This window comes from Mobula hypostoma, chromosome 8 (genome assembly GCF_963921235.1).
Source record: "Mobula hypostoma chromosome 8, sMobHyp1.1, whole genome shotgun sequence".
NCBI lineage: Eukaryota > Metazoa > Chordata > Chondrichthyes > Myliobatiformes > Myliobatidae > Mobula > Mobula hypostoma.
The window spans coordinates 28,646,523-28,673,539 of record NC_086104.1 but is presented as its reverse complement, the minus strand read 5'-3'; the positions used below and the strand labels follow the sequence as shown (position 1 = coordinate 28,673,539).

The following is a 27,017-nucleotide window of genomic DNA, read 5'->3' as shown; positions in this document are numbered from 1 at the left end:
AGCTCGCAACTCGGCCTCGTAAAGTAATTCTGCGAAATGTCTGTGTGAGGAGTGGCGCCCCACACAGCCTCTCGAACTGTGCCTTGTAAGGCATGAAGATGCCCGACACTGGCCTCTCAGGTCTGAGTTGACGTCGTCATCATTGTGAGTGTATTTGTTGACATGCCAAATCGCTTCAAACTCCTAATGAAGTATAGCCGCTGTCTTGCCGCCTTTATGACTACATCAATATGTTGGGATCAGGTTAGATCCTCAGAGATCTTGACACCCAGGAATTTGAAGCTGCTCACTCTCTCCACTTCGGAACCCTCTATGAGGATTGGTATGTGTTCCTTCGTTTTAGCCTTCCTGAAGTCCACAATCGGCTCTTTCGTCTTACTGATGTTGAGTGCCAGGTTGTTGCTGCGGCACCATTCCACTAGTTGGCATATCTCACTCCTGTACGCCACCTGAGATTCTACCAACAATGGTTGCATCATCAGCAGATTTGTAGATGGTATTTGAGCTATGCCTAGCCACACAGTCATGTGTATACAGAGAGTAGAGCAGTGGGCTAAGCACGCACCCCTAAGGTGCGCCAGTGTTGATCGTCAGAGAAGAGGATATGTTATCACCAATCTGCACAGTCTGTGGTCTTCCGGTTAGGAAGTCAAGGTTCCAATCACAGAGGGAGGTACAGAGGCCCAGGTGGGATTTGGTACGATAAAACTGAAAACATAAGGAAAAATCAGGTTGATTTCAGGTTAGCAGGCTGCTTCTGTGGAGTGCTATAGTTATCAATATTTGGTCTTTAGCTGTTTAGTTTGCATATTAATAACTTAGCCATAGGAAATGTGTAAGCTTGTTGACAATACAAAGTTAGCTGAAAGCAAAATGAAAAGACACTGCCATTGGTTAAACATATGTTTAATAATTAAGTATGATAGGGACAGATAGACCAACATGTAAAAATTATTCATTTTGATAGCCTAATAGAAAACAGAATATTGTTGAAATGATGAGAAACATGTAAATGTTGTGATCGTGTTCTGCTGGTTTATAAAGTTAGGCTGTTGTTATAACAAGTGCACAAGAAAGAGTAAATGAAATTTTGGTTTTTATCACAATAGGCCTGAAGTGCAGACAAAGTAAATCTGCTTACTATTTTTGCAAGGTTTTGTTAGTGCTATGTGTAGTATTACCAAGGTTACCTCTCAGAGACAGTGCAGTATGGATTCATCAGATTGATTCCTGGGATAAGGGGTTTGCCCTCTGCAGAACAATTAGACTATGCAGTTTGAAGTTCAGGAGAAGGAGAGGTGTTTTCTCTGAAACGTAATAATTTTGAGAGGAATTGGGTAGTAGACACTGAGAATCAGCTTCCTCTGGCTGAGGTATCTAGTACTAGGAGCTGTAGTGTTTGGATACAGAGTCAGTCATTTAGGACCATGAGGAAATATTCTTTACTTATTGTGTATTGAATCTTGGGAATTCCCAATCATAGGTGGCTGTGGATGCTGAATTGTTAAATATGGTAAAGGTTGACAGTTGACATTGATAGATTTCTTGACACTGGTAGATTTAGATGGGAAAGTGGACAAGATGTAGCCTTGATATTTTTAAATGCTGGAGAAGGCTCGGGGGGCTATAAAGCCTACTCTTGCTTTTGCATTTTTCAATTGCACCCAGGTATGCTTGAATGAAAGAAATAAGGCATGAAAATTCATTCATTCCTAATGACTGATAAAGCCACTTTAAAAACTATTCTGAAGCTAACAAAGAATATGAAAATCATAAGTTGTATAATTGCTACTTTGTATCCCCTACATTTTTCGTAGGCCTGTGTCTCACCAGTTAACATGTAGTTAATACAATGAAAGTTTATCTCGCCTGTGCAGGTCATTACGCATTGAAGCTCCACAAGGTAATTTAATGCTGATTGGTCCATCAGAGAGCTCTCATTGAGATCTATACTGATGCATCAGCCTGACTTTATGATGTATAATACCTCTTTGTTCCCAACTCCTGAGCATATAAAACTTTGAAAATATATGGAATAATTAAAAGAAGATTACAATTACTGGATTAATATGAGCAAATTGATGTTAATCGTGGTAACTGCAACAATAATGTTAGGTTGGTGAATCTGACTGTTCTTGGCCTTAATGTGCAAGGTACTTTGAGAATATTGGTCGATAAGTGCACAATAAAAGTCTTCCTGTTAGGGAAATTAACCTGATTCACTGAATTCTTTGGGGAGAAAGTATGCCCTTTCTAAATATTTCAGCTGCTTGGGGATAGTGTTATTCTAAGCACTGTTGTAGGAAATTATTCAGAAGACAAAATTGTCTTGAAAGTAATGATTAAAATTCCATCGACACTGAAAAAGTACTTATTTAATTAGTTGACATTTATGGATTCTTCTGGGCAATTATGAGTCATTTACATAATCTTTTTAAAGGAAATGAAAAGATTCAGAGATAATTTCTAATTGCTTATTCCTTACCTCATGTACAACAATGAGAAAAATGTGCTTCTAGGATATCATTAAGAATCCACATGCAAGGACTGCCAAGCACCTGAAAGTACCAACTGTAGGATTCACTGTGCAGAATGTGCCCAGTTGCTAGAAAAAAAGTAGAAAATATGCCTCAAATGCACAATATAATCCTGTAGCAAAAATGAAGGGTGAATGTCTCATCATGACATTTTGAAGAGAGCTGATGGTGGGCTTTTAGAGCAGAATATATCTGTGCACATTACCTGCTATATTGGGTTCAGCATCAATGAAGTTTTTGGTTATGGGTTTCTAAGGTTCTTTTAAAGGCATTACTCCTGCAGCTATATTTTCTTCCTATCATTTTTCATTGGGTATGGTGGAGATTTGCTCTTGTATATACCCAATAGCTACAATAATATGGTGGACAACTTTGTCTCTATTTTACTGGCAAAAAAAAAATCCCTTTATTTCAAATGGTACCTTCAACAATCTTTCCCAAATCTGGTATTAATATAAACCAAATCAACCTTAATATGAAAAGATTTCTTCATCTTAACAGCCCCATTCCAATTGGGATGCTAAAGATGAAAGTTGACATTATAAATTGCTCTTGACAGGATTCATTTTAAAGTGTGAATCTATCTGTTTTTTCCCTATAGGGCAACAGAGGCATTGGATTCCTTCTCAGATATTCCAACCAGCAGATTCAATCAATCAGTTATAGGTAGGTAATTGATTTAGACCATCAGATGATAAGATATAGGAGCAGAATTAGGTCATTTTGCCTATCGCGTCGGCTGCGCCATTTCATCATGGCCGATCTAATTTTTCTCTCAGCCCCAATCTCCTACCTACCCCCCATATCTCTTCATGCCCTGACCAATCAAGAATCTGTCAACATCTGCCATAAATATACATAATGACTTGGCCTCCACAGCTGCCTGTGGCAAAGAATTCCACAGATTCACCACTGTCTGGCTAAAGAAGTTCCTCCTCATCTCCGTTCTAAAAGGATGCGCCTTTATTCTAAGGCTGTGTTCTCTGGTCTTAGACTCTCGAACCATTGGAAACATCCTCTCCATATCCACTCTGTCAAGGCCTTTCACCATTCTTCTGAATTCCAGTGAATTTAGGCCCAGAGCCATCAAGTGCTGTTCATTTGAGAAGCCAGTGAATCCTAGAATCACTTTTGTGAACCTCTTTGAACACACTCCAGTTTCAGTACATCCTTTCCAAGATAAAGGGTCTCAAAACTGCTTACAATACTCCAAGTGAGGACTTAGCAGTGCTTTATAAAGTCTCAATATTACATCCTTCCTTCTATATTCTAGTCCTTTTGAAACAAATGCAAACATTACATTTGCTGTCCTCACCACAGACTCAACCTGCAAATTAACCTGTAGGGAATCCTGCACAAGGACTCCCAAGTCTTTTTATGCCTCAGTTTTATGTATTTTCTCTCCATTTAGAAAATAGTCAACCCATTCATTTCTTCTACCAAAGTGCACTTCCTGACACTGTATTCCACCTGCCATTTCTTTGCCCATTCTTGTAATCTGTCCTTCTGTAGCCTCTCTACTTCCTCATAACTCCTTGCCCCTCCACCTATCTTCATATCATCTGCAAACTTTGCAACAAAGCCATCAATTCCATCATCCAAACCATTGACATATAACATAAAAAGATTCAGTCCCAACACAGACCCCTGTGGAACACCACTAGTCATTGGCAGTCAACGAGAAAAGGCTCCCTTTATTTTCGCTCTTTGACCCCTGCTAATCAGCCACTGCTTTATTCATGCTAGAATCTTTCCTGTGGCTTGTTAAGCAGCCTCGTGTGGCACCTTGTCAAAGGCCTTTTGAAAATCCAAGTACACAACATCAACTGATTCACCTTTGCCTATTCTGCTTGTTATTTCTTCAAAGAATTACAACAGATTTGTCAGCAAGATTTTCCCTTGAGGAAACCATGCTGACTATGGCCTATTTTATTATGTGCCTCCAAGTACCTTAAGACTTCGTCCTTAAAGATCGACTCCAACATCTTCCCCAGCCATTAAGGTCAGACTAACTGGCCCCTTGTTTTCCTTCTTGAAGAGTAGAGTGGCATTTGCAAAGTTCCAGTCTTCCGGAACCATTCCAGAATCTAGTGATTCTTAAAAGATCATTAGTTATGCCTCCATGATCTCATCAGCCACCTCTTTCAGAACTCTGAGGTGTATAACATCTGACTTATCTACCTTCAGTCCTTTTAGTTTCCCAAGAACCTTCTCTCTAGCTATGATAATTTATTGTATTTGTTACATGGAAACTGATCTCTCATACAAAGCATTACTTCTGATTCAATGCTAAGCTTCTCTGTTGTAATGTGGAGTTATCAGAGTCACATATTTGTTTCCCAAAACATGAAATACAAGTCTCAAGAAATGTAGCATGGCTGGTCAGTGAAGATTAAATGATTAAAGCATTGCATGAACTTCTGTTGGAATGAGGATAATCTCTTGAACTGTTTGTATTGTAATATTCAGCTTTGACAGATAACAATGACAGTGTATTATACACTTTGGCACAAGCCTTTCTCTCCTTAAATCTTGAATTATTATTTGTACTCTGTGCATACCTGTTAGCAAAAATCCATTCTAATGCCCCTGAACACTGCAAAATTTTCAATCCCACACCACTTAAAAACAAACTTCACCTTTTTACTACCAGTGTGTATGATCTCACAATTTTTCACATGATTTTCAAAATATCATTTCACATAAACTGTACTGCAGGTGCTAATAATCAGCAATTTTTGTTTTTATTTCTGGAAACACTTAACCGATAAGGCATCATCTGTTGAAAGAGAAGCAGTGAAATTTTGAGGTCAAAAATACCTAATTGAATTGAATTGAATTGACTTTGTTTCTTACCTACACATACATGAGGAGTAAAAATCTTTATGTTCCGTCTCCATCTAAATGTTCATACAACAACTGCTCATCAATCCACATAAGAATATTAGCCCCAATTTCATGAACTCTAATATATAACCTTATCAAAGGCTTTCTACTGGTTTACTCTTATGTATTCTAATGTAGTTTAAACTACTCTTATGTAGTTTAAACCTCAAAATATCCCAACAGATTTATCAAACAAGATTTCCCTTTAATAGATCCACATTAACTCTGTCTCGTTCACTATTTTCTAAGTGTTGTACCTCCTTTCCTTCATAATAAATTCTATCATTTTTATTTCTACAACTGATGTCATGCTAATTGATCTATTTTACTCTTTTTTTTTATTAAACAGTGGAGTTACATTTGCTACTTTCCAATTTATGTGATCTGTCTAGAATTTATGGAATCCAGGGCAGAATTCTATAAATTTTGTCAGGTGCATGCACCATTCCTTTCAAAATCCTTGGATGCAGGTCCTAGCCATTTATCAGAATCTGATTTATTATCACTGACATATGATGTGAAATTAGTTGCTTTGCTGCAGCAGTACAGTGCAAAGACATAAATTGTGCAAAATAAAAGAATAACAAAGTAATGTTCATGAGTTTATGGATCTGTAGTTTTACATTATTTCTGGAGTAGTTTCCATCTGTGCCTGTTCCTTATTCTCCACTATAACTTCAGCTATCTCATTCTGCAAAAGACCCACATTGATTTTAACTAATAATTTCTATTTTATAAATATATAGAAGTTTTTACAGTCTGTACTTGTGTTCCTGGTTAGGCTACTCTTTTATTCCACCTTTATCTTTCCTTATCAATATCTTGGTCTTCCTTTGCTGAATTCTGAACTTTGTTTATCCTCAGGCTTACTCATTTTGGAAACATTATAAACCTTTTCCTTTCATCCAATACTTACTTTGACTTCCCCTGATAGCCTTTGCCAAGCCACATTTTTCTGGTTTTGCTTTAAAGGTTTACATAATTTTTAAATAATGTATTAATTCCTCAAAAATGGAATACATCACAGATACAGGATCTTTGGTTCATCATGTCCATGCATTCGTTGGTGAGGCAGTGTGAGGTTGAAAAAACCTCAGGCCCTTTTGGAACTTAACAGTGGGCTGCAATCATAACTCTCTCTTAGGCACTCAGTAGGGGCCAATATAAAAGGCAGGATGTAAGTGGAGCGGCCTTTGCTCAACACCCACAGGCTAGATCTTAAACTTGAGAAGTTGGCGATATACGAAGTATAGGTAGGCAAGATGGTAGTTCAGGCAGTAGGATGCTCCTCCTGTTAGATATAGGGTTTCCGTGATAACTACATCTGCAGGAAGCGCACCCAACTTCAACTCTTGACTGACAAAGTCAAAGAACTAGAGCTGGATGTATCAGAGTCAAACCTCATAGATGCGACTTTTGCTGAGGTGGTTACACCAGACTGTAATGTAGATCGTCGATGGGTGACCACCAAAAGAAGTAAGGGAAGTAAACTGTCAGTGCAGAGTTTCCCTGTGGTTATTCCTATCAGCATCGAGTATACCCCTTTTAAAATACTGCTGGAGAACCTATCAGGGCACAGCAGCAGCATCCCAGTGGTCAGCTTTGAGGCTCAGCTGGGAAGGGTAAAGTCAGGCAGAGTGATAGTGATAGAAGATTTGATAGTTAGTGGGATTCTGTCCAGTACATTAATCTATGAAGGGCAATATGCCAAAAGCTTTCTTTACAACCCTGTCTACCTATGACACCACTTTCAATGAATTATGTAGCTGTATTCCATGATCCCTTTGTTCTACCACACTCCTCAGTGCCCTGTGTAAGACCTATCCTGGTTGGTCCTACCGAAGTTCAAAATGTCATACTTGTCTGCATTAAATTCCATCTGCCATTTTTCAGCCCATTTTTCCAGCTGATGCAGATCCCTCTGCAAGCCATGATAGCTTTCCTGACTGTCCACTACACCCTCAATCTTGGTGTCATCCACAAATTTGTTGATCCAGTTAACCAATGATCATCCAGATCATTGATAGTGTGTTGCCTCCCAGGTGCTAGTGTTCAGGATGCCTCAGAGAGGCTGCAGAAGATTCTCAGGAAGGAGAGTGAGCAGTCAGCAGTTGTGGGAAAGAGGTCTTGTGCATGGAGTTTAGGGAGTTGGGGAAAAGTCTGAAGAACAGAACCTCCAAGGTAGTAATTTCTGTTTTGCTCCTAGTGTCATGTGCTAGTCGGGGAGGGAAAAAGATAATAGTACAGATGGACGGGAGGCTGAGGGAATGGTGCAGGAGGTACAATTTCAGATTTCTGGATTATTGCAAGCTCTTCTGGGGAAGGTATGATCTGTACAAAAAGGGCATGGTACACCTGAACCCAAGGGGACCTAATATCCTTGTGGGCTGTTTTCCTAGAACGGTTGGGGAAGTTTAAACTAATTTGTTGTGGGGTGAGAACTGGACTGATAGGGCTGAGAATGGGGTAGTTGACATACAACTGGATACAGTGGGTAGTGAGACTGTGAAGAAGGACAGGAAGATGATAGGGAAAATTGCCATCAGTGGGATGAGTTAAAGTGTTAATGAGGGCTAAATCAAAAAAGGTGATGAATGCAGGACTGAAGTTATTTTTGAATGCACTGGGGATATGGAATAAGGTAGATGATCTTGTAGCGCAGTTAGAGACTGGCGGATATGACATTGTGGTCAACACCGAGAAATGGCTGAAAGAAGATCATAATTGTGAGCTTAACATCCAAAGATACACATTGAATGAAAGGACAATTAGGTAGGCAGAGGGGGTGGATGGCTCTGTTGGTAAAAAATGAAATCATTATCCCTAGAAAGAGGTGACATAGGATCAGAAGATGTAGAATCCTTGTGGGTAAAGAACTTGCAAGGGTTAAAAGACCCTGATAGGAGTTATATACTGGCCTCTGAACAGTAGCCAGAATGCACAATATAAATTACAACAGGAGCATGTAATAAGGGAAATGTTACAATAGTCATGTGGGATTTCAATATGAAGGTAGATTGGGAAAATCAAGTTGGTGCTGGATCCCAAGAGAAGGGAATTTATTGAATGCCTACAGGATGACCTTTAGAACAGCTTGTGATTGAGCCCACTAGGGTAAAGGCAGTTCTGGATTGGGTGTATTGAACCAGGTTTGATTCTGGAGCTTGAGGTAAAGGGACCCTAAGGAGGCAGTAATCATAACATGATAGAATTCACTCTTAAGAGGAAGATAAATCTGGTGCATCAGTATTACAGTGCAGTGAAAGGAAGTACAGAGAGAAAAGTTGGCCAAAGTTGATTGGAAGGGGACACCATGTGGGATGATGACAGAACAGCAATGGCTGGAGTTTCTGCAGGCAATTTAGAAGGTGTGGGACAGATACATCCCAAAGATGAAAATATATTCTAAAAGAAGGATGAGGCAACCAAAGCTGACAAGGGAAGTCAAAGGAAGCATAAAAGCAAAAGTGAGGACAAAAATATAGCAAAAATTAAGGAAAGTTAGAAGGTTGGGAAGCTTTTAAAAACTAATAGAAGACAACCAAAGAGCCATAAGGAGAGAAGAGATAAAATCTGAAGGTAAGCTGGTCAAAAATGTAAAAGAGGATACCAAAAGTTTTTTTTCAGATATTTAAAAATTAAAAGGGAGCTGAGAGTGGATATCGGACCACTGGATAATGACACTGGAGGGGTAATAATGGGGGACAAAGAAATGACAGATGAACTTAGTAAGTATTGTACATCATTCTTCAATGTGGAAGATACTAGCAGCATGCCAGAAATTTGAGGATATGAGGGTAAAAGTGCAATTGCTAAAAAGAAGATACTTGGGAAGCTGAAAGATCTGAAAGTAGAGCAGTCACCTGGACCAGATGGACTACATCCCAGGGTTCTGAAAGAGTTAGCTGAAGGGATTGTGGAAGAGTTAATAGATTCTAGCATGATTACGAAGGACTGGAAAATTGCAAATGTCATTGCAGTCTTCGAGAAGGGAGAGAGGCAGACGAAAGGAAATTATGGATCAACTTGCTTGACCTCAGTGGCTGGGAAGATGTTGGAGTCCATAATTAAAGATGAGGTTTGGGGGGTACTTAGGGACACAAAATAAAGTAGACAAAAGTCAGCATGGTTTCCTTAAGGGTAAATCTTGCCTGACAAATCTGTTGGAATTCTACCCCCTCTGCCTACCTGATTACTGGAAAGATACTAGCATGAATAGAAAATTACCTGATTGGCAGTGGGCAAAGAGTGAGAATAAAAGAGACCTATTCTGGTTGGCTGCTGGTGACTATTGGTGTTCTGCAGAGATTAGTATTGGGATTGCGTCTTTTCATATTATATGTCAACGATTTGGATGATATGATGCTTTGTGGCCAGGCTTGCAGATGATATTAAAATAAGTGGAGGAGCAAGTAGTATTGAGGTAATATGGAGTCTGTAGGAGTACTTAGACAGTTTGGGAGAATAGACAAAAAAGTGGCAGATGGAATACAGTGTAGAGAAATGCATGGTCATACACTTAGGTAGAAGCAATCTAGGCATAGACCATTTTTGAAATAAGGAGAAAATTCAGAATTCAGAGGTGCAAAGGGACTTGGGAGTCACTCAAGATTAGCTTTAGTAAGGAAGGCAAATGCAATGTTGATATTCATTTTGAGAGGACTAGAATATAAAAACAAGAATGTGTTGGTGAGGCTTTGTAAGGCATTGGTGAGACTATACTTGGAGTATTGTTGTCAGTTTTGGGCCCCTTATCTAAGAAAAGATATGCTGACATTGGAGAAGGTCCAGAGAAAGCTTACGAGAATGATTCCAGGAATGAAAAGGGTAACGGCTGTACCTGCTGGGATTTAAAAGATTGATCTCATGGAAAGCTATTGAATATTGAAAGATATATCCACAGTGGATGTGGAGAGGATGTTTCATATAGTGAGGGAATCTAGGAGCAGAGGGCACCACCTCAGAGTAGATTGACATTCATTTTGAACAGAGATGATGCATTTTTTTAGCCATACGGTGGAGAATCTACAGAATTCATTGCCACTGATGGCTGTGAAGGCCAAGTCATGGAGTATATTTATAGCAAAGGTTGATAGATTCTTGTTTAGTCTGGACTGTAGTCAAAGGCTATGGAGAGAAGGCAGGAGAATGCATTGAGAGATATAATAAATCAACCTTAATAGAATGGCAGAGTAGGCTTGATGGGCAAAATGGCTTAATTCCTATGCCTTATTCCTATTCCTATACAGACAGAAACAGGTGAATTGATTATGGGGAGCAAGGACATGGCAGACCAATTGAATAACTACTTTGGTTCTGTCTTCACTAAGGAGGATATAAATCATCTTCTGGAAATAATCGGGGACAGAGGGTCCAGTGAGATGGAGGAACTGAGGGAAATACACGTTAGTAGGGAAGTGGTGTTAGGTAAATTGAAGGGATTAAAGGCAGATAAATCCCCAGGGCCAGATGGTCTGTATCCCAGAGTGCTTAAGGAAGTAGCCCAAGAAATAGTGGATGCATTAGTGATAATTTTTCAAAACTCTTTAGATTCTGGACTAGTTCCTGAGGATTGGAGAGTGGCTAATGTAACCCCACTTTTTAAAAAAGGAGGGAGAGAGAAACCGGGGAATTATAGACCGGTTAGCCTAACATCGGTGGTGGGGAAAATGCTAGAGTCAGTTATCAAAGATGTGATAACAGCACATTTGGAAAGCGGTGAAATCATTGGACAAAGTCAGCATGAAAGGAAAATCATGTCTGATGAATCTCATAGAATTTCTTGAGGATGTAACCAGTAGAGTGGATAGGGGAGAACCAGTGGATGTGGTATATTTGGATTTTCAAAAGGCTTTTGACAAGGTCCCACACAGGAGATTAGTGTGCAAACTTAAAGCACAGGGTATTGGGGGTAAGGTATTGATGTGGATAGTGAATTGGTTGGCAGACAGGAAGCAAAGAGTGGGAATAAACGGGACCTTTTCAGAATGGCAGGCGGTGACTAGTGGGGTACCGCAAGGCTCAGTGCTGGGGCTGCAGTTGTTTACAATATATATTATGACTTAGATGAGGGAATTAAATGCAGCATCTCCAAGTTTGCGGATGACACGAAGCTGCGCGGCAGTGTTAACTGTGAGGAGGATGCTAAGAGGATGCAGGGTGACTTGGATAGGTTAGGTGAGTGGGCAAATTGATGGCAGATGCAATTTAATGTGGATAAATATGAGGTTATCCACTTTGGTGGCAAAAACAGGAAAACAGATTATTATCTGAATGGTGGCCGATTAGGAAAAGGGGAGGTGCAACGAGACCTGGGTGTCATTATACACCAGTCATTGAAAGTGGGCATGCAGGTACAGCAGGCGGTGAAAAAGGCGAATGGTATGCTGGCATTCATAGCAAGAGGATTCGAGTACAGGAGCAGGGAGGTACTACTGCAGTTGTACAAGGCCTTGTTGAGACCACACCTGGAGTATTGTGTGCAGTTTTGGTCCCCTAATCTGAGGAAAGACATCCTTGCCATAGCGGGAGTACAAAGAAGGTTCACCAGATTGATTCCTAGGATGGCAGGACTTTCATATGATGAAAGACTGGATCGACTAGGCTTATTGGAATTTAGAAGATTGAGGGGGGATCTTATTGAAACATATAAAATCCTAAAGGGATTGGACAGGCTAGATGCAGGAAGATTGTTCCCGATGTTGGGGAAGTCCAGAATGAGTGGTCACAGTTTGAGGATAAAGGGGAAGCCTTTTAGGACCGAGATGAGGAAAAACTTCTTCACATAAAGAGTGGTGAATCTATGGAATTCCCTGCCACAGGAAACAGTTGAGGCCAGTTCATTGGCTATATTTAAGAGGGAGTTAGATATGACCCTTGTGGCTAAAGGGATCAGGGGGTATGGAAGGAAGGCAGGTACAGGGTTCTGAGTTGGATGATAAGCCATGATCATACTGAATGGTGGTGCAAGCTTGAAGGGCCGAATGGACTACTCCTGCACCTATTTTCTATGTTTCTATGTCTTATGGTCTTTTGCAATATCAGATACTTCTGCACTAATCCTATTTGCCTGCAGTTAATCTGTAGCTTTATAGGTCTTGATGATACACATGCATACACATGCATTCTGCCATACGAAACAACGTTCCTCCGGAACAAGGTGTACTTCTACTCCCTGAGTATAGGCAGAGGCTGAAGACTGCAGCACCACTAGTGAGGACCAAGAAGGTATGGACAAGGGAAGCACAGGAGCGCTTGCAGTACTGCTTTGAATCAGTATTCAGTGATTTATCTTTGAACCTAGATGAGTATGCTGCAGTTGTTACCGACATCGTTAAAACCTGTGTGGATGAGTGTGTGCCTACAAAGACTTATTGTATGTTCCCAAACCAAAAACCGTGGATGAACCAGGAGGTATGTCATCTGCTGAAGGCTAGATCTGTGGCATCCAAGTCTGGTGACCCAGATCTGTACCAGAAAACCAGGTATTATTTGTGGAGGGCTGTTTCAAGGGTGAAGAGAGAATTTCGAATGAGGTTGGAGGCGACATCGATGTATGCCAACTCTGGCAGGGTTTGCAAGACGTTACTTCCTACAAAGCAAAACCCAATAGCATGAATGGCAGTGATGCTTCACTACCAGATGAACCCAACGCCTTCTATGCCCGCTTTAAAAGGGAGAATATAACTACAGCTGTGAAGATCCCTGCTGCACCTGATGACCCTGTGATCTCTGTCTCAGAGGCTGATGTTAGGCTGTCTTTAAAGAGGGTGAACCCTCGCAAGGCAGAAGGTCCGAATGGAGTATCTGCTAAGACTCTGAAAACCTGTGCCAACCAACTGGTGGGAATATTCAAGGATATTTTTGCAACTTGCTTCAAAAAGGCAACAATTATACAAGTGACTAAGAAGAATAATGTGAGCTGCCTTAATGACTATCACCTGGTAGCACTCACATCTACAGTGATGAAGTGCTTTGAGAGGTTGGTCACGACTAGACTGAACTCCTGCCTCAGCAAGGGCCTGGACTCTTTGCAATTTGCCTGTCACCACAACAGGTCAACGGCAGATGCAGTCTCAATGGCTCTTCACACGGCCTTTGACCACCTGGACAACACAGACACCTGTGTCAGGATGCTGTTCATCAACTATAGCTCAGCATTTAATACCATCATTCCAACAATCCTGATTGAGAAGTTACAGAACCTGGGCCTCTATACCTCCCTCTGCAATTGGATCCTTGACTTCCTAACTGGAAGACCACAATCCGTGCGGACTGGTGATAACATCTCCTCCTCGCTGACCATCAACACTGCTGCACCTCGGGTGTGTGCTTCGCCCACTGCTCTACTCTCTACATACCCATGACTGTGTGTCTGGGCATAGATCGAGTACCATCTATAAATTTGCTGATGATACAACCATTGTTGGTAGAATCTCAGATGGAGATGAGAGGGCATACAGGAGCGAGATATGTCAACTAGTGGAGTGGTGTCGCAACAACAACCTGGCACTCTACATCATAAGGCGAAAGAGCTGATATGGACTTCAGGAAGGATAAGATGGAGGAGCACATACCAATCCTCATAGAGGGATCAGAAGTGGAGAGAGTGAGCAGTTTCAAGTTCCTGGGTGTCAAGATCTCTGAGGACCTAACCTGGTCCCAACATATCGACGCAATTATAAAGAAGGCAAGACATCAACTGTACTTCATTAGGAGTTTGAAGAGATTTGGTATGTCAACAAATACACTCAAAAACTTTGATAGATATACCGTGAAGAGCATTTTGACAGGCTGTATCACTGTCTGGTATGGTGGGGGGTGGGGCTATTGCACCAAAAGAAGCTGCAGAGGGTTGTAAATTTAGTTTGCTCTAGCCTACAAAGTACCCAGGACATCTTCAAGGAGCGGTGTCTCAGAAAGGCAGCGTCCATTATTAAGGACCTCCAGTACCCAGGGCATGCCCTTTTCTCACTGTTACCATCAGGTTGGAGGTACAGAAGCCTGAAGGCACACACTCAGTGATTCAGGAACAACTTCTTCCCCTCTGCCATCCAATTCCTAAATGGACATTGAACCCGTCAACAGTACTTCAATTTTTAAATATATATTATTTTTGCTTTTTGCATGATTTTTAACCTATTCAATATACATATACTGTGATTTATTTATTTATTATTATTTTTTTCTTCTTCTTCTGTATTATGTATTGCATTGAACTGCTGCTGCTGTTAATAAATTTCACGACAGATGCCGGTGATAATAAACTTGATTGTGATTCTGATTCTGATACCTCACACACATAATGCATAAAGCAATTTTGCCATTAGTAAAGTAAAAAACAATATGTTGCTTTTAGGGCACAAGTTAAAAGGTAAACAGTATAATGCTACTGGCATTTCATGTGTGATGAGATCTGGGTGGTGGCAACGAGTACAGTAGTCTTGCGGCCTGGGGGAAGAAGTTGTTTCTCATCCAAACAGTTTTTGTCCTAATCCTACAGTACCTCCTGCCTGAAGGTGTGGGGGGGGGGGTGTCAAAGAGATTGTTGGATGGATGGGAGTGATCACTGACAATGCTGTGGGTGCTGGTAAATATCTCAAATGAGAGTCAGAATGATCCTCTCAGCAGTCTTCACGATCCTTTGTAAGGACTTGTGGTCAGATGCCTTGCAAGTTCTGTACCAGACAGTGGTGCAGCTGGTCAGGGCACTCCCAATGAATTGGTTAGAATGCACTGGAGAGCTTCACTCGTCTCAATCTCTCAGGAAGTGGAGATGCTGCTGTGCTTTCTTTACCAAAAAATTGGAGTTGAGGGACAGGTGAGATCGTCCGTTATGTGCACTCCCAGAAACTTGGTGCTCCTAACTCTCTCCAAGGAGGTGTCGTGTATGTGCAGTGGGGAGTGGTAAGCCTGTGCATTGAGACTCTACCTCTGCTCTGTCGGCCATCTCTTCATCATTGTTGATGATTCCAACCACAGTTGTGTCATCAGTGAACTTGATTTGGTTTGAACTGGATCTAGCAGTGCAGTCATGTATAAGCAACGGACTGAGCACGCAGCACTGGGAAGCACCAGTGTTCGTTGGGATGGAACTAGAGATGTTTCTGCCAGCAAGGATCAACTGTAGCCTTTCTGTCAAGAAATCCAGGATCCAGTTACAGAGAGGGGTGTTGAAACTCAACAAGGACAGTTTACCCATCAGCTTCTGAGGAATGATTGTATTGAATGTCAAGCTGAAGTCAATAAACCTGAAAAACCTCTCTCCTTTGAACTGAACCATTCCTTCTCAGGCAATTTCCTCATAACCTATTCTTCATCCTCTCTAGTGCAATCGTGTCTTTTGTATAGCATAGCAATTAGAACTGCACCACAGTATTCCAATTCTCATCTAGCTAATGTTTTATAAAGTTATACCATAATCTGTCTGCTGTTTTATTCTGTGTACTAGTCAGGTGAAGGCAAGTTTGCTATAAGCCTTGTTCATTGTCTTATCTATCAGTGCTGCCACCACCTTGGATTCTTGGTGTTGTACTCTAGTGTTCTCCTTCTCTCAATATTCCCTGGGCACTACAATTCATTGTTAAGCAACTTGTGTTTACCGTAATGTCTGTTGATATAGTATCCTAATGGAACTCATACATTTTGTCTTTATTGTTTGCTTTATTTACATTTAAGATCTTCTTTTTGAATTGAAAGAGAATAATTTCATATACAATTCCATTATATTGGTTGCCTTAATGATCCTCTAGATACCTGGATCTGCAATTAACCCTTTCTCTTTTTGCAGTACTATATCTAAAATAGCTCCCATGTTGATTCCTCAACATTCTGATCTTTAAAAAACACTTTCTCTACACTCCATGAATTCACCCTCTGCTCTGTTCCTTCTAATTTGATTTGCCTAGTCTATCTGTCTTAGCATTTTGATTATTTTCTGTTATTATTTCAGATTTCTAACATCTGCAGTCTTTTTTTGATTTTTATTATTTATAGCTGCTTCATCCTGTTTGAGTCTCACATTCTGAACATGAAGCATAGAACACGTAGGACATTGAAAATAGAACATAAAATAGTACAGCAATGTAAAGGCTCTTTGACCCACAATGTTTGTCGACCTTTTAAACTACTCCAACATCAACCTATCTCTTCTATCCAACATAGTCTTCCATTTTTTTCATCAATGTGCCTGTTTAAGTGTCCTGAATGTATCTGCCTCTACTGCCACCCTGACAGCACATTCCATGCACCTACTACTCTCTGTGTAAAAAAAAAAGACATGCCTCTGATATCCCAACTACGCTTTAATCCCATCACCTTAAAGTTACACCTTCTTGTATTAGCCATTTCCATTCTGGGAAAAAGTCTCTGGCCGTCCACTTGATCTATGCCTCCTATCACCTTATACACCTTATCAAGTCGTCTCTCATCCTCTTTTTCTCCAAGGAGAAAATCTTCAGCTCACTCAACTTATCCTCATAAGACATACTCTCTAATCCAGGCAGCATCCTGGTAAATCTCCTCTGCATGCTCTTCAAAGCTTCCACATCTTTCCTATAATGAGGTAACCAGAACTGAACACAATACTTCAAGTGTAGTCTCACCAGAATTTTATAGAGCTGCAACATTACCTTGTGGCTCTTGAACTCAATGCCCTGATTAATGAAGGCCAACACTCCATGCACCTTCTTAACCGTCAACTTGTGTGGCAACTTTAGGGGATTTTTTAGACATAGACCCCAGGATCCCTCTGTTCCTCCACACTGCTAAGAATCCTAAGATTAACCTTGTACTCTGCCTTCAAGCTTGACTACCAAAGTATATCACTTCAAATTTTCTTGGATTGAACTCCATCAGTCACTTCTTAGCCTGGGTCTGCATCCTATTAATGTCCCATTGTAACATTCAATAATCGTTTGCACTATCCATAACACCACCAACCTTCATGTCATCCGCAAACATACTAACCCACCCTTCCACTTCCTCATTCAAGTCATTTATAGAAATCACAAAGAGTAGGAATCCCCAAACAGATCTCTGCAGAACACCACTGGTCACTAATCTCCAGGCAGAATATGGTCCATCTGCTACCACCCTCTGCTTTCTGTGGGCAAGCCAATTCTGAATCCATGCAGCCAAAATTTCCTGGAGCCCATGGTTCCTGACCTACTGTGGGGAACCTTGTCAAATGCCTTACTAAAACCCATATATATCACATGCATTACTCTATCTTCATTAATTTGTTTTGTCAATTCTTCAAAGAATTCAATCAGGCTCGTTAAGGCTCTACCTGTCCCTCACAAAGCCATACAGACTGTGCTTCTCCATGTGCTCATAATTCCTATCTCTAAGAATCCTCTCCACTAGCTTTCCCATCACTGACTCAGTGGTGTATAATTCTGAGGATAATCCCTGTTACCTTTGTTGATCAAGGGAATAACATTTGCCAGCCTCTAATCTTGTGGTGCTATTCCTGTGGCTACTGAGAATGCAAAAATCATCACCAAAGATGCAGCAATCTCTTCTTGTGCTTCCCATAGGAACTTGGGATACTGTATATCCCATCTGGTCCTCTTTCAAATGTTCCACTATATCCTCTTTCTTAATGTCAATATTTTCTAGCGTTCAGCCTGTTTAACCCCGTCCTCACTTTCATCAAGGTTCCTCTCACTGGTGTATATTCAAGGAAAGTATTCATTAAGGGCCTCTCCTATATCCTCCGACTCCAAGCACATGTTTCCTCTTTTTTCCCCTGATTAATCCTACCCCCACTCTAGTCATTCTTCTGTTCTTCACATATGTGTAGAATGGCTTGGGATTTTTCCTTAATCCTATTCCCCAAGGCCTTCTCATGTCCCTTTCTAGTTCTAAGTCCCTCTTGGCTCCTTATAACTCTCCACAGCCCTATCTGATCTTTGCTTCTTAAACCTTAATTATGCTTTTTACTTCCTCTTAACTAGATATTCCACATCTCTTGTCAATCATGATTCCTTCACCCTACATCTTTTCCCTCCCTCAGTGGAACAAACCTATCCAGAACCCTGAACAACCTCCACATTTCTGTTGTGCATTACCTTGAGTACATCTGTTCCCAAGTTATGCTCCCAAGTTCCTGCCTCATTGTAGTTTGTCCTCCCAGAATTAAATACTTTTCCATACCTGTCTGCTCCTATCCCTGCCCAAGGCGATGGTAAGTGTCATGGAGCTGTGGTCACTGTCTCTGAAATGCTCACTCACCGAGAGATTTGTCACCTAACCTCGTTCATTGCCTCGTACTAGATCCAGGATGACAATTTCCTCCAGTCAGCCTGTCTATATATTGTGACAGGAATCCTTCCTGGGCACATCTAACAAATTCCACCCCATCTACACTTTTTGCACTAAGGAGGTGCCAATCAACGTTAGGGAAATTGAAGTCAACCATGACAACAACCCTGTAATTTGTGCACCTTTCCAAAACCTGCCTTCCAATCTGCTCCCTTCCTGTTTCTGACTTACACTCACACTAACTCAATAGACGATCCGTCATGACATCCTCCCTTTCTGCATGTATGATACTGTCACAGATTGCATATGGAAGACTACCAGATCTTCCACATCCTGCAAGAGGAGCACACCACCTCCCTTGGAACCATTCTCACTACTCTAGTTAGGTATTAATAAAGAAAAAAAATAAAGAAATGTGACAGCAACCTCAAGTTAGCCACAGCACAGAAGCCTCATGAGTCAAAGCCTCAATTCCCCACTCTAACTGTGTCCATTCACACAATGGCCACTCCCACAATAGTCACCCCAACTAAACCTAACTTCTTTTTATTGCTTCTTGCCTCGTGCCTAATAATCCAAGGGAAAGCTCCAGCAGGCTCCTCTTGCTTTTTAAAATCTGGCGTTCTTGCCACAAGTAACGGCATGCACAATCTCAAGCTTTGGAGAAAGCCCCGACAGGTCCTACTTGCTTTTTAAATCAGCATAAGCCAATTTGTTTATTGGCTTAAGCCAAATAAGCATAAGCCAAAGACAGGTCACAAATGGAGGAAATTTAGTAGTTTGGAACAGATCAGCTATTTATATGGCTTAGCACTTTGGTACTAAAAGAAAAACACTCTAAAAAGAATGCATCTTAGATGTAAGACTAATAGTGTTTGAAGTACCACTTGAAGGACATCATCAACTAGTTGTTGCTCTATTCGCTCTTGAGATACTGTAGATACTTTCAAAAGAGTTGGACTGTATAATATGTGTCACTGCCCATTTCTCCAGCAATTAGCTAGAGCATGCGTGATTGAACTTACTTATGCAATCATTCAGACTTATACCCATGGATAAGCACGAGTGTCTGGATTTCAATGACAGTTGCACCGAAATGTGTGAACTTTTGTTCTATTTTGGCAAGAGGCTGATAAAAGAACAATTTGCATTTAGGTGAATAAATGATATACAGTATGTTACAAAAGTTGGGGACAGACAGTACTTCTAACCTGACTATTATTTAATTGTAAAAATATTCGCTATGTTATGCATTTATTTAAATGTGCGTTAACCAATGAGCAATGTATTGGTTTTCATTGCAATATATTGGTTAACTGAGTGAGACATTTCTTTATATTCCTTGGTTTGTCCCACATTTAGACTACCCAGTGGAGGAAAAGATCATGAAATTCCTTTTCAACATTCATTTCACAGGGTGATGTTTGTAAGGATACTCCATTTTTCTATTTGATACACGTTTTGTGACTCTGCTAAATTGACAGTGATTTATTACACTGTTAAAGTACATTAGGTATTCTTAACAGTGGACTGCAGAGCCAAATAATAATAGAAATCTTGGTAAATATCTTTAGTTCCTCTGAGCTAAATCAGACTTAATAGCAATAGCTGTGATAAAAAGTTTAGTATAAATTAAAATTTACTTTTTTTCTGTTTAATTTGTTCAGCAGTAACTGAACTTGAATTGAGGTCTTCTTTGTTCTCAATTATAATGAGGACCAGAATAACTTGCTGCTCACATTAAATAACGTCAAAGTGTTGAATTGAAGGAAAGATGTCAGTGTAAGGAAAGGAAATTAAGATGGATGATAAAACCCCTAAAGAAGTGATGGATTTTGAAATGGTTGTGCAGAGTGACGAAGCTGAGGCAATGGAATTTGTTGGAGTAACAATTGGTTGTGAGAATTTTAGACTGTAGTTACACTTTTAAGTAGGAATTGATCCAGTCTTATTGTAAGTAATTGCTTTGAGGAGAATTGGGTAGCCACAACACAGGATACTAAGGTAGAACTGCTCTTAACTAGAGTGAATTGCAAAGAGCTGGTTGGGAGAATGTTAAGAAGATGAGAAAGGAGGAAAAGGAGAGAATATCTGCAGTTGGCTCTGATGAGATCATTAACATTTTCTCAGCATTATTCTAGATTCCTGGTACTTGGAAGTTTAAACCCCCATCCTGTTTCAGATGGTATGAGTGATATTTCTGTATACTTAATGGCACTGACAAGCAGGAGTTATGACCAATAGTTTTGTTGAAGGTCTCGATTGGTGAATTTGCATATTCTTTTCTTTGGTTGGTTGCTCTGCCACTTTGCTATCTTGAATGTACCAATAAAGTTATTAGAAAATTAAGTGAATGAGCCATGTGCTGTTTCTCTATCAACTGGTTTGATGTCAGTCTACTGCTGGGCTGAAATAAGTAATGAGGCATGCAAAATTTTCTAATATTTCAACTGTTTGCATGCCTTTACAGGACTCTTATATCATGTTTCGTGATTGTCATTTGCAGTGGCGACGCCAGAGATTTTTTCTTGCTGGTGCTACAGTGGGGCTGAATTATTCAGTGATGGTGCTGAGGGATGTACTGTATGGTAATATGTATTCACAAGACCAGATGCGTGGCGTTCAAAAGTCAGTTTCAAGCATTATGTGCCTACTATAAACACCTCTGTTGATTCACAAGCAACAGCAACTGATAAATATAATATAGAAGTGAACTGTGACAGTGTCAACAGCATTGGAGGCAACCCAGGCTACACAGAGCATAAACAAACAAACCAACAGAGCATCTGACCTACAGCGCACAACGTGAATCACGCACCAATCCCGCAATCAGCGTCAAATGCATGCTTTTCAACTGAAAAACACAACACTAACCCACAATGTCCACTGCTATTCGCATTACATAGACAGACAATACCAAAAGATACTCCGTTATTAAAGTCAAATAAGGCGAACAACAGATGCAAGTTTTTACCAGAAGTTGGACAAATCATACTCTGACCATGTAATACCTCAATTAATTCAGCTACCGAATTTAAAACAAAAATCAACAGAATCACCGCTTAGAAGTCTAAGCAAAACCAGCAGGCTTAATAGCAGTAAATGTACTATTTTGAGATTTGCAGGAAACATAAGGACGATGGGGTATCCACCACAAAATAATAATAATAGTCTTGGACCAAATTTTTAAAAAATCAACTGTACTCACCATTGATATTTTCAGAGAAGCACAATCCGTCTGTTGTTGTGATTGGTGGTGAAAGCATCAGTGATTTTCTGGATGTCAAGTGCCTTCGTCCTCCGGCTGCTTATGGCCAACACGGCCAAGTTGCTGTTCCGAGCATCGCCGCTGCTATTCTTTAGGTAATTTTTGAGGCATCTGAGGCAAGAGAAACTCCGTTTGCATGAGGCAGATGTCACAGGTACAGTCAGTGATATGCAGATTAGTTTGTATAAATCTATAAATGCATCGTGATAGGGTCTCATTAGAGCTAGAAATTCCACTGTGCCATTCACTGTTTGTCCTTGCTAGAGACTCAACCACTGCTCTCATATACTCACGATTTTCTTGGACAATCTTTGCATGTCCTTTGTCAAGCATATTTCCCAATCTTGAACCATCTTGTTTTCTCAATCTGAATTTGGCCCATGCCTTCATCGCAAACTTATGAGCTGCACTTACATGGTGGGTTTTGAAAGCTGTTGTAGCTTTCTGCCAGTTGCGGTAACTAGTGACAGTGAAAGTAGACTCAGAATGGAAACCATGTCCTCCACACAGGAAATGCCTGCATGCGAAGTAGAACGTAGTATCTTTCGTGATCGAATATTCCAGTCAGTCAAACCAGCCACCAATAAAACTCCTTTGCTGATTGCCAAACTGTTGCGAGCAGCGAAGGGTACTTTTTCAATGATGACCGACCGGGTCCTTCCTCAGGCTGCTGGCTAACATCGCTAACAGTATTCCCACTCGCACTAAAAGCAGCTTCATCCAGGTTCTCTTCCGAATCCTGCTCCATTTCTTGTTCCTCTACTTCACCCTCACATTCCTTCGATGAACTGCTGTCGTCCTCATCCCCACTTACTTCTTTCTGCATGTCACTTTCAATTAAGACTGGCTCAGGCTGCGACGCCACTGATTCCTCTAGATGACGTCGTTTTCTCACTAAAGAATCGATCCATTTTTCACGCTGGCCAAAATAGTGCACGTGCCAGGCCCACTCTAGCTTGTAAAAGCACTGTGTGTGTGTGTGTGTGTGTGTGTGTGTGTGTGTGTGTGTGTGTGTGTGTGTGTGAACCGTTAGTCTCGCAAGATCGTAGATCTGTGCCAGGATGTATACTATCAATCTCTCGCGTGAGTGAGAGTGAGTAACATCACCACCTTAAGTGATCTTAGATCAGCTTAATTGATCTGAGGACAGCAATGGCAAGACATTGACAACAAACGAATAAGCAGAAGTGTAGAGTGGATCTGACAGAGTTTATAACTTTATTGCTGTGCGGGCGCTATGGTAATTGGGGGCGCTGTTTCACTAGATCAACTGGAGAAATAAGCTGTATTCAAAACCATACAGAGAAAGTAAAGAAGCTGCAATTTGTATGTGAAATTTCAGTTAATTTTTTGGTGGTGCTACGGTGGTGCTATTGTAATTTCTGCTAGGGTTATAACACCAGCTAGCACCACCTTAGCACCACCCCGGTCATATGAAGAGTATTTGATGGCTCTGGACCTGTATGCACTGGAATTCAGAAGAATGAAGGGTGACCTCATTGAGACCTACCAAATGGTGAAAGGCCATGATAGACTGGATGTGGAGAGGATATTTCCTTTGATGGGAGACTCCAGGACCAGAGGACACAGCCTCTGAATAGAGGGGTATCCTTTTAGAATGGAGGTGAGGAGGACTTTCTTAAGCCAGAGTATGGGGAATCTGTGGAAGCCAAGTCTGCATGTATATTTAAGGTAGAGGTTGATAGATTCTTGATTAGTCAGGGCAGGAAAGGATATGGGGAGAAGGCAGGAGACTGGGGAGAGAGAAAAAATGGATGAGCTGTGGAGCAGACTCGATGGGCTAAATGGTCTAATTCTGCTCCTATATCTTATGGTCTTATATTTAAATGGAAACTAGTAAGCCAATATGTATCCACCCCCCTGAAGGGAACAAATTAGGCATAAGGTTTTGAAGCAACGACAGACTTGTTTTTAATTTTATGGAAATATTTTGCATTTTGAGGACATTGTCTAATTTATCATTATTTTCCTATATGTTCACTCTATCTCGGATTAAATTATTTTGAAACTTCACTCTGAGCCTCAGGAAGCATGTTAAGAAAAACAATGACAATTTTGAAAAATCTTTTATTTATTGTTCCTGCTGTATAGGTTTCCATCGAAGTTACAGCACCCCATCTGCTTTTCCATCGCCAGGGGAGATAAAACGAAAAAACTCTTCAAACAGGTAATGTTTGATCCTGGAGATTCCTATTGGTAACTGAAAACAGCACTTCGTACAATGATAGTGATCATTGGTTCTTCCATTCCATGGGACAGGTTTTAGAGTTGGTTGATGTTCAATATGCTTCTTCTAATTAAACAATATTTGACACTGGTCTTCATATCTTGTGATACATTAAGTGTCCATGAATTAAACGTGGCATGAAGGTGAAAATGCAGAGAGTAATGAATAGTTTTTAATAAAATATGGAAGGGGGATGGGTAGGCAAAGGGAATATTTATGACATGGGGCTAGGATTGCCATTATGCTAAGCAGTTGATTAAGCTATTTAACAGATTTATGAAGTTATTATGGTAGGGGTAGGGATGAGTGGAGTGTGAGGACGGTAGTGGGGGGGGGGTGTGGAGGCAGAGGCAGAGAGAAAATCAGCAAAACATGCAAATTTGAATGAGTATTTGGATTACCTGCTGCAGAACTGGCCAGTTCTGATACAGTTGGAGAAAGTGAGTGATCTGAAATAATTGATTTCAACCTTGAGTCTTTAAAGCATGCGTACCAATAGAAGATCAAATGATTTTCTTCAAGCTTACTTTGGATTTCACTGGAAAAACACAGTGAGTGTGAGTGTGTGAGAATTAAAGTGATAGGCACTTGGAAGCTCATGGTAGCCTCTGCAGACTGAAGAGAGATATTTTGCACAACATTTATCATTCTGTGTTTGGTTTCTCCAATGTAATGCAGAATGAGAGTAATGAATATCATTCATGAAATTGAAGATATGCAAGTGAATTACAGTTTCACCTGATAAAACTGTTTGGGTTCTAAATGGTGGGAAGAGGTAGGTTGCCATAGTGTTCTTGCATTTGAGGCTACTGAGACAAGTGGTTTGCTTTTTGGAATTGAGGAGTGGACCATGGTGATACAAGAAGCCAAATGAATCCGCTCCAGCTAACTGCACCCAATTAGTCCATTCTCAGTCATCATTAAAGCAATGGAAGGATTTATCAACAGGGCTTTCATGATCGTTCTTCAGTAACCTGATAATTGATACCCAGGGTTACTTGACTTCAGACCTCACTATAGCCATGCCTCAGACAGAGCTGAATTCCATAGGTGACTCATTTTGTCCATCTTCATCCCATTGCAGCTGGACAATTTGTTGTTACATAAGCTTCTTCATTTTCCATGTTATCATTTGCAGATCATCTAGTTATTGGTACCAAGTTAATTGAGTGCAGAAGCTTGTGTAAATTACTGTTTCTGATAATTTCTCCATGACATGAAATAATTTCAACTTCATTTAAAGTTAAACTGCATTTAACTTCAATATTGAATGTTAGATTTTTTCCATAAAAGCTAAATCTTTTTAATGTATTTAATATTAGTAAGGATGGCGTTCTCAGGATTGCTGCCAGTGCTACGTGACAGTGATGGTAAGAGTTGGAGGAGATGGCGGTTGAATGCGTGGCTGAGGAGTTGGTGCAGGGGGCAGGGTTTTAGATTTTTGGATCATTGGGATCTCTTCTGGGGAAGGTGGGCCCTGTACAGATTGGATGGGTTGCACCCGAACTCGAGGGGGAGCGATATCCTTGCAGGTACGTTTGCTAGCATGGTTCGGGAGGGTTTAAACTAATTTGCAAGGGGGATGGGACCCGGAGCGATAGAGCAGTGAAAGAAGTGCATGGAGTAAAGCCAGATCTAACATATAGAGAGGCTTTGAGGAAAGAGAAGCAGAATAAACGGTGTAAAGACAGTAAGGTAGAAGGGCTGAAATGTGTGTACCTCAATGCAAGAAGCATCAGGAACAAAGGTGATGAACTGAGAGCTTGGATACATACATGGAGTTATGATGTAGTGCCATTACAGAGACTTGGCTGGCACCAGGGCAGGAATGGATTCTCAATATTCCTGGATTTCAGTGCTTTAAAAGGGATAGAGAGGGCGGGAAAAGGGGAGGAGGGGTGGCATTACTGGTCAGGGATACTATTACAGCTACAGAAAGGATGGGTAATGTAGCAGGATCCTCTTTTGAGTCAATATGAGTGGAAGTCAGGAACAGGAAGGGAGCAGTTACTCTATTGGGGGTATTCTATAGGCCCCCTGGTAGCAGCAGAGATACTGAGGAGCAGATTGAGAGGCAGATTTTGGAAAGGTGCAAAAATAACAGGGTTGTTATCATGGGTGACTTTAACTTCCCTAATATTGATTGGCACCTGATTTGTTCCAAGGGTTTAGATGGGGCAGAGTTTGTTAAGTGTGTCCAGGATGGATTCCTGTCACAGTATCTGGACAGGCTGACTAGGGGGAATGCCATACTAGATCTTGTACTATGTAATCAACCGGGTCAGGTCACAGATCTCTCAGTGGGTGAGTATCTGGGGGACTGTGACCACTGCTCCCTGGCCTTTATAATTATCATGGAAAAGGATAGAATCAGAGAGGACAGGAAAAATTTTAATTGGGGAAGGGCAAATTATGAGGCTATAAGGCTAGAACTTGCGGGTGTGAATTGGGATGATGTTTTTGCAAGGAAATGTACTATGGACATGTGGTCGATGTTTAGAGATCTCTTGCGGGATGTTAGGGATAAATTTGTCCCGGTGAGGAAGATAAAGAATGGTAGGGTGAAGGAACCATGGGTGACAAGTGAGGTGGAAAATCTAGTCAGGTGGAAGAAGGCAGCATACATGAGGTTTAGGAAGCAGGGATCAGATGGGTTTATTGAGGAATATAGGGAAGCAAGAAAGGAGCTTAAGAAGGGGCTGAGAAGAGCAAGAAGGGGGCATGAGAAGGCCTTGGCGAGTAGGGTAAAGGAAAACCACAAGGCATTCTTCAATTATGTGAAGAAAAAAAGGATGACAGGAGTGAAGGTAGG

The 27,017-nt window shown here is 40.8% G+C and overlaps 1 protein-coding gene across 8 annotated transcripts in view; it reads left to right on the top strand.

Moving 5' to 3' along the window:
• The window catches only part of LOC134350427 (CAP-Gly domain-containing linker protein 4-like), a 338,819-nt gene that overhangs the window by 276,351 nt on the left and 35,451 nt on the right, over positions 1–27,017 (top strand). For 7 of the 8 annotated variants that reach the window (XM_063055606.1, XM_063055612.1, XM_063055607.1 and 4 more), the window contains 2 exons: positions 3,139–3,203; positions 24,070–24,145. In XM_063055606.1, the coding sequence (XP_062911676.1) occupies positions 3,139–3,203; positions 24,070–24,145 (141 nt within the window). The remainder of the gene's footprint in view (positions 1–3,138; positions 3,204–24,069; positions 24,146–27,017) is intronic. The other variant, XM_063055613.1, reaches the window with a different exon arrangement.